At 44.0% G+C, this 8,835-nt stretch overlaps 1 protein-coding gene across 2 annotated transcripts in view; it reads left to right on the top strand.

Annotated features, from left to right (window-relative positions):
* FGD4 (FYVE, RhoGEF and PH domain containing 4) overlaps positions 1-8,835 on the top strand; it is a 123,315-nt gene that overhangs the window by 63,346 nt on the left and 51,134 nt on the right. For both annotated transcript variants that reach the window (XM_019515462.1, XM_019515461.1), the window contains exon 4: positions 3,453-3,939. In XM_019515462.1, coding sequence (XP_019371007.1) covers positions 3,453-3,939 — 487 coding nt within the window. The remainder of the gene's footprint in view (positions 1-3,452; positions 3,940-8,835) is intronic.

Raw genomic sequence — 8,835 nt, 5'->3', positions numbered from 1 at the left:
AGCTGTCAAGGGCCGCATAGGTAGCTCCGCCCCTTGGCAGGTGCCTCGACCATGGTCACCATCTTGTGACCAGAAGTCCTGCCCCCTAATCCCTGACCTTTGCCACCAGAAGTCCCTCCCCTTGCCCCAAGAAGTACTTCTTTCAGCAAGGGGGTTTGCCATCTCAGAACCAGAAAAGTACCAAATTATATTCTAAAAACAAAACATCTACAGCATTCGTTAATTTGATTTAAAAAAATATTGTTGTCCCGATGTACATGTGTTTGGGTAGTGCATATAGAAGTGATTGCACAGAAACTTAAAGTGAAGTCTTACTCTTGTATATTGTGGGGGGTGGGTATAGATTTGTGTGGGGCTGTGGGTATGTGGAGTGTGGGTGGGTATGGGGTTGTGGCGGTCTGTGTGTATGGCAGTGTGAAGGGACTGTGGGTGCATATGTATGGTGGACTGTGCATGTGGGACTTGCTGTATGAACACACCCACGCCCACTCACCTACTCTGCCTCTGGCTGCACACACACACCCACCCACAACCACACATACTCTCACATCCTACTGGGCCAGGTCTATGCTCCCTGCTCCAGTGATGCAGCCAGGCTACCTCCGCCCCTGCCTCTCTGCCTGAGGGGGTGGAGCCCATGCAGCCAATTGCTGCCAGCCCCCTCTGGGGCACATGCGTAGTTATGTTATGGACAGACGACGGAAGTACTAAGCCTTTTATTATATTAGAATGTTCAATATCAGGGCCTTGTGGCACTTAAGATGTGTTACCTGCACTTGATAAATGCAAGTGAACATACATTCATCAGTAAAACACACACTTGGTGTGCTCATAGCATAGCAAAGGTAGGGCTTTTTGGGGAAGAGTATCTCCCGTATTAAGTAAAATGTGTTCGGCTATTATTCAGCCACTCTGGAGAGATAACAAGCGATCTGCTGATTGTTGGTCCCTGCCCCAGAACTGCACTGGAGTCTTGAACTGCTTGATCAAGAGCCTGGGAGAGGGTGCTGCTCTTGCCTCAACTCCCCATGCCTTCCTCTGCTCGCTGTCAGAGGCAGAAACCCTGCTCACTCACCAGCACTCTCTAGAAAGGGAAGCAGGCTGGAAGATTGTAGTAAGCATTACTGTGTAACTGCTCAGAACATGTTCTAACTTTTGGTAATGCTTGCTACATTCTAAACACTACATTTACCCAAATCCAAGACAGCTTTCAATCTTAAATGACCCTCCAATAATTAGATTCTATACATGGAAAATCATGAATGGCATGTGCCCCAGGCGGCTGGGGGGGCACAGCTGCACCAGCGGCAGCAAGAGCACAGCAGCAGTGGTGGGAGCACGGTGGTGGTGAGCAGGGAGCTCCCACAGACGCCACCAGCACTGTTGGCGGTGGGGTGGGGTGGGGTGGTGAGTGGCAACCACAGCTGCTGCCGGCAGTGTTGGCAGCAACCAGGGGCGATTGTGGACCACCCGCAGACACCACCAGTGGTGCTGGCGGTGGGGTGGTAAGGGGTGACTGCCCGCAAGGAGTGCACCTCCATGTGCAGGGGGTGGATGTGCACCCTCATGCACCCCCTACACGTTGCCCCTGTGGAAAATTGTACATTTGTTACAATTTTCCATGTAGAAAATCTAATTAGTGGAAGGGTATCTTAAATTTCTCCCCCCTCCGCTGTTTTGACAAGGGTGAGGGGGCAGACCCCTGTTTCTTGCTCCCCTGCCCCTCTGTGCCTGTGTCTGCCCCCATTACCGATCTTCTGCCCCTTGCCCCTTATCTCTGTCTGCCCCTTCCACTCCCTGCGTCCCCCACCCCTTGTTCCACCCTGCAGCTTGCCCCCTCCTCCACCTCCTGCCCACCTTCCCTTACCTTCTGTTGCAGCTGTGCTCCTCAAGGCAGTCGGTAGCAGCGCAGCCCCAGCCTAGCTCACCCCTGCTTTTCTCACCCGCTGCTCCTTCATGCAGCTTGCCCTCCCTCCAACTGTCAAAACCACACCTGTGCCCATGCCTGCCCTCCATTCACTGTTGCCCCTCCACTTGTGTTCTGCTGCAGCTTATTCAGCAGCAGCATGACCTCAGTCCAGGCCAGCCAGGGAGAAGCAGCAGCAACTCCTGGCTGGGCAGAGTTGGGCCTGGAGGGACCAGAGCCAGAGCAGAAGGTAAGGTAGGTGGGTGGGGGACAGCTGGGGAGAGGGGAGCAGAGGGTGGGGGAGGCAGACACAAGCAAATGGAGCAGGGGGTAGAGGGGTAGGTTGCAGGTTCTCCTTCCCCTCGCCCTAGTCTCCCATGCACTCCCCTTGGCCACATGCCCCCTCCCCTGCTATACAAACCATTCCAGCCCAGGGCAGGTGGCAGCTCAGCTCCAGCTCCAAGCACCAGGTTGAAACCAGAGTTGCCACCTGCCTTGGGCTGGTACTCTAATCTAAAACTAGGATCCCCACCCCTCATGCTGACTTTGAGGGAGGATTTCATCTTGGATTTGAGTACACACCATAAAACTCATGCTAAGTGTCTTATGTGATGAGGTGCCAAAAGAGGAGGTGTACCAAAAAAGACTAACCCTAGTAGCTCTTTGTTAAAATCAGATTGGTGGCCACAAGTATCATATTGGGGGTGACTCTTTCAGAAGGATACTGGACCTGATCTGGAGTTACAGTTCCTGAAGCCTGAGAACTGTGAGCATTGGACATTGCCTTCTGATACTTCAGAAGCATCAATATTCAAATAAATACTTCCTATATGCATTGATCTATCATGTGCTGCACATCACCCCACAACACCACTTTCCTAATTTAGGGATAACATGTGCACACACCCCAGGGCAGAGCTAAGCCTTCCAAATTAAAAAGGCATCCTAATGTAGGAGCATCCAGGTACTGCAAGAAAAGGGACTTGACTCATTTATCACTTCGTTCAGAATAGATCTAGTAGCATTGTTCTAAGAAACAAATTATGTGGGATTTGAAATTTATGTACAAATAAAATGGAAACACACAAGTGTTGCTCTTTGGTCAAGGTAATTTTACACTAATGCAATAGAAGTTTATTTTATAGAGTGTTTCATATCCTAACAATAACCCAAACTAGAAAAATAAGAATAAGAACAATAATAGATACAAACGGGGTGCAATATGTTTGCAGATGAGCTGAAGAACAAAGAAAAAATAGCTGTAGAGGGGATGTGACAAGGCTGTAAAACAACAGCACTAAATAAGTATGCTGGGGCTGATAGGTCTCTAGGGAATATGTGTGGGGTGATATTAAGGTTTTAAAGTGTACTTGCGTGAGTTGCTGAAAGAATTATAGTATTATGACTCATGGGTTCTGTAATGTTTCTAGTATTGACAAAGAGAAATATATAATTCAGGAAGTTAAAATTATGCAATATAAATGCCCTGCTCCTAAAAATCAAACAATTTTGTAATGCTATGTTCAACCTTTTTTTTTTTTTAAAGCCCGTCAAGTCATAGTGATTTGAAGAAAGAATCCTCTGTCCTCAACACTGCTAAATCTCAAGGAAGATATGGGTTAACGCCATCACCTCAGCCAAAACTCCTTTCCCAACACCCACTACAAAAGCAGGGAAGAAATAATATGGATCAAACTCAGGTTGTACAGAAACACACAGCCAATGGAGTAGTAGCACAAAACCAGATGGAGTGTGAGGACAATACGTTACCTGATCATAGCACCAATACATCAACTCAAATTTCAGACCCTTTAGTCAACAGTAGCTTACTAAATGGGGAAAGAGAAGGCACTACCATAGACTCATTGCCAACTACAACTGCCTGTGAAGGACAAATTCTTAATAGCTGCTGCAGGACTCCAAGCAGTGGTATATTACTACCATCTGAAAAAGAAACTGTAGAAACCAATATTGATGTAGAGGAAAAACAGAATGATGAACTTGACAAGCAAGACCAGCTTGTAGAAGCAAAGGTAAAATACATTAAATCGTTTGTTTATGGCATATTGCTATACCAGATGTTTTCATCAGCTGTTTTGTGTGTTTGGGGGGAAGAAAAGGGAAATTTGGTTTTGTGTTGTTTCTAAATTTGATTTTTTTTTTTACCAGCTCTGCAAATACATAAAAGATTTATTAAACTTTCAGCAGGAATTAGCATTAAAGCATAGGTACAGAAGTAAAAAACTTGTTGAATAATCAGTGACAACTCAATGAGAACTCAATCATCTGCTGTTCTCAGAAGTGAAAATAAACATTGGAGTCTTCAGGACACCACCAAATTGATACTTTTAGACAGTGACAGTACACCCAAATCTAATCCCAAACATGTGCCATAGTGACTTTAGCATAGATTTTTAGGGTCAGAAGGGACCTCAGTAGATCGAGTCTGATGCCCTGCCTTTGTCAGGAAAGAGCGCTGGGGTCAGATGACCCCAGCCAGGTGCTTCTCCACTCTCCTCTTAAAGACCTCCAAGGTAGGGGAGAGCACCACTTCCCTTGGGAGCCCAGTCCAGATTCTGGTAACCCTTACCATGAAGAGGTTCAATGTGATGTCCAATCTGTACCTGCTCTTTGTCAGTTTGTGGCTGTTGTTTCTAGTTACCCCAAGGGGTGCCCTGGTAAACAGAGCACCTCCTATTCCTTGTTGCTCCCCCCACCCCCCCCGATGAATTTGTAGATGGCTGTAAGATCACATCTCAGTCTTCTCTTGCGGAGGCTGAAGAGATCCAGGTCTGTCACTCTTTCCTCATAGGGTCTTACCTGCAGGCCCCTAACCACATGAGTAGCCCTCCTCTGAACCCTCTCAAAGTATTCCACATCCTTCTTGAAGTGCAGTGCCCAAAACTGGGCCAGTGCTCCAGCTGCAGCCCTACCAGTGCCACATACAGGAGAAAGATCATCTCCTTAGACCTGTTTGTGATGCCACCCTGCTAATGCATGATAGAGTGCAGTATAAAACTGCAACATCTGGAAGACCTGGAGGTAAAACAGTTGGAACTTAGTCTAAGCATAGCTCTCGGGACAGAACTGGAAAGGCAATGGCAAGGTATTAAGATCCCCTAGTTAGGCATAAGGAATACAGGGCTCAATTTATTGTTGTAGAAGATGGCAGAACTATACCAGGATGAGTTGGATGTTTCCCACCGAGCACACTTTTAAAAAAAATTAAGCTGATATGTATAGGCAAATAGGATATTTGTTTTAGAAAATTCAGTTGTTTAAAAAAAAAAAAAGTGTCATTCACAAATAATGGAAACACATCCAACCTTGCTCTTTATATCCGTGGCCAAGTGAGTCTGAGGTTCTGCTACTTTGCACAGTGGGATCTCTTGAAACCTCTGGTAACTGTAAGAGTAAAACTTGGAAGTTGAGCTACATGAGAACATAGTAATATAAGGCCTGTAACAATTAAGTACTGCTGCAGCCATTCTGTAAGGGACAGTAGTATACAAATGCATGGACATACATACTTTATCGGTTTGCAGTGTTTTGCATTTTATGAACTTAAGGTTGGAGGCTTTCATGATTTTGTACTGCATTTCTGTATAGGTCTGCCAGTCTACACCACTTGTCTCTGTTTTTGAACCGTAAAGTTTTCATAATTTGTTTTTGTTTTGACTTATTAACCTTGAAGACCCAGCATATTATTGGGCATATAATCCAAAATAGGTAGTTGTACTAAATGCGTTTAGAGAATAAATTTTGCTTGGGGAAGAGAGGTCTCAAAAATGTTCACATACGCATTGTAAAATATCTTAACCTGTGACTGGGAAGTTATTTTTAACCGATGAGGAACATAATGATACCATCTGTGGATACATCTGATGGGAATGCAAGGCACCTTTGCCCTACCACACCTTCCATTATTATTTTTGCCTCTTGTTCTGTAAATCTTGTTTCCCTCTGTGTGCCTGGTTAGGTGATTACAGCACACTGGATACCCCTTGGGCAGTGCAAGATGGGAATCCAAATTATGCAACAGGTGCTGGCAGTACTTACAGGAAAAGGCAGAAATGCGAAGCTGTTAGGACATAAAATACAGGAAGGAACTGGGCAAATGACTGGAGGAAAAGTTAAAGTGAGCAATCCCATCTAAGTCTGTCCTTGGCCTCTTGAATGACCAACAGATGTTATCTGGCCTCTCCTGACTGAACAGCAAAGGTATCATATTTGAATGGACTATAAACAGTATTGCTGTAGGTTTCTAGAAGGATGGCAGTAGGATATTGGCATGGAAACAAATTACTGCAGGGTGCGGCACGGTGTGAATTTAGTATGTCAGCTATCACTGTAACCGCCCATGTGCATGCTCTTGTCTCGCAATAAGTTCACACCCCAGTTTACCTTACAGTAATTTGCTTGTGTGTCTATGCCTTGAAGTGTTATGAAACTGCAGGTTATGAAGGATTATAGAAAAAATGAGGGCAAGACTCAACAAAGAATTGTTTTGATTGTTGTTGCCAAACCAAGCCTGCATGGGTCTTGCTGAGTCTCAAAATAATTACACGACATGAAAATTGTGAACTTGAAATATTGCACAGCAAAAACCATTTTAAAGGGCTTCAGAAAATTGTCATGCTTGCCAAAGCAACAGCAACTGTCATGGGATTTTGTTTTTCTAAAATCTGGTGACTGCTCAAGGTGTTCTTGCACAATTCAATGAATGTATTGGAGAATGTTTTGGCAGAAAGTTTCGGTTAGAATTAACTAAGGAAAAGAAAACAAATGTATCAAACTTTTTAAAGGTGGTCTGGATGGAAAGTAAGGATATAGATTACTGCCTTTTAAAACTAATTGATGTAGTCCTTGTCATGACAGTGAGGACACTGCTAGCTAGCATCAGTGTCTTGGTCTTTTTAGCAGCTGCCTCAAGAAGCTCTCAGCTGCCTGCTCTTGTCCAAACACTGCATGGCAGATGCTAAAGTTCAGTGCTGGTGCCTGACAGCTTTCAAGTGTATGGCCTTTCCTCAAGTTAGTCTTTCCACCTCTGCTGTGCTCTGTCAACAGGATCTGTACCTTCATTCTGTTGCTCAAACAGCAGCTCTTTTGGAGGCCTGTTATTAGTCAGTTCAGTAAGTGTGCCTAAGCCAGTGAAGGCTTTATGGCTCATAGTTTCCATGTGTGATGACTTGGCTCTAAACTGTGTTTTGTTGTCGGATGCCCTATGATGTTGCTATCCAACTTTGAAGAAGCCAGAATCTGCACACCATGTAGGACGCATCATTATAACCCACAGGCATTCCCCCACTGCATTGTGGTTGCCCCCCTGCTGCACCATGTGTGCAGGCACCACAGGCTGTGCCATGCTACCCCATAGGGCAGGAGCATGAAGTAGAAGCCATAGGAGGAAGGGAGAACCTGGAGACTCCAGCTGCAGCAGATACAGGGAGCTGGGTAAGAGCCTGGAGAGCCACAAATGACCCCTCATGGGCCATATATAGCCTGTGGGTGACCAGCTGGACAGCCCTGTTTTGTGCCATGAACATAGTCCCCAAGATTAGTCTTACACTGCTGACTGAAGCTCTCCAAGGACCTGATGTGGTTTGGTAGTGTGGCCTGAATTTCAGTTGTATATCTTTTACTAGAAAGTTTGCCTGACAGTGTTCTTTTATTATAGCCTTCAGCATTGCCTTTACTTAAGTATCTGGAGGATTCACAGGCATTGTAGATATTAACATAAGGATTTTTCGTTTTACGTTTCTCAAGGTGGAAAGGAGAGTTTCTCATGAAATGAACTTTCTGCCTGAAAGGACATACCCTTTGTCCCATTTGAGAAATAGAGGAAGCAGCTCATCTTTACTTCCAAGACCCTGCTTCTGCAGCTTATCTTCCCTCTGAGCATCAGCAGTGTGGGAACACTGCTATATTTCTCTAAAGGAAGAATATTCACAATGTCTTCTATTCAGCACCCAGAAATGTAGTAACATAGTCTTTGCCTGTTGTATCTGGTCTCCATGGTCTCTCTATTCCTCAGAAACGGGTGGTATACAGGAAATTGCACAAGGATGTTGTAACACAATGGCCTATCAGAGATAGCAAGAGTAAAACAAGCTATGTGATAGTGTGCCCAGCTCCTAGGATATTTATCACTAATCTTCCACTATTTGATGTTTTTCCTTAGAGTCCCAGCTGCTGGAATCAAGTGACTTCAATGAAAACAAAAGTTCTCACAAAAAGTACATTTGCTTGCACAAAAATCTTGTGATCCTGAAGCAAAAATTACCTAAAAGTCTTTAAAAAAGAAGTCTAAAAGAACCCTAAATGTGTGTGTGTTGTGCGGGGGGGTACACTTATATTTTAGCCAATTTCATGATGGTCTCTCTTGGATGAAATTCATATTTTTGAATGAAGGAGTTTGGCAGTAAGGACAGTATAATAATCACAAATTATGGTATTTTTCTCTCCATCTATTTTGCTATTTATATTAGACTGTAAGCTCCTTGATGGAAGAACCCTTTCTGAAAAGGAAAGGATCATACTTCGTTTCCATCATAGTTTTTAGGCACTTTTGGGAATGCTTTGTCAGTACTAGACTAGACTTAGTTTACTGTGCTAAGACTGACTTAGATCAACTGGAATGTAGGGTACCCAGAAAATTTGATTGAAATATACCCAATTTGTAAATCTCAAAGGTCATGAAAAAATACCTAGAGTCTGTATATGTTATGAATATGGAAGAGCAGATGTTTTCATGCTTCAGCATAATTTCTGATTTCAAGAACCTTTTAAATGCACACAAACAAGATAAAGGAAATAGTTTAATGGTGAAATGATCCTAAAATTGAATAACCCTAAATTTGTATTAAGAAATATGTACCTAGAACTAGATAAAATATTTATTTTTAGGCTCCATATATAAGCTAAGAATT

This window comes from Gavialis gangeticus, unplaced genomic scaffold, assembly GCF_001723915.1.
Source record: "Gavialis gangeticus isolate Ggan-Ray unplaced genomic scaffold, GavGan_comp1, whole genome shotgun sequence".
In the NCBI taxonomy this organism is placed as follows: Eukaryota; Metazoa; Chordata; order Crocodylia; family Gavialidae; genus Gavialis; species Gavialis gangeticus.
Note: the sequence above shows the minus strand (reverse complement) of the source record. Positions and strands in the feature narration are given on the sequence as shown.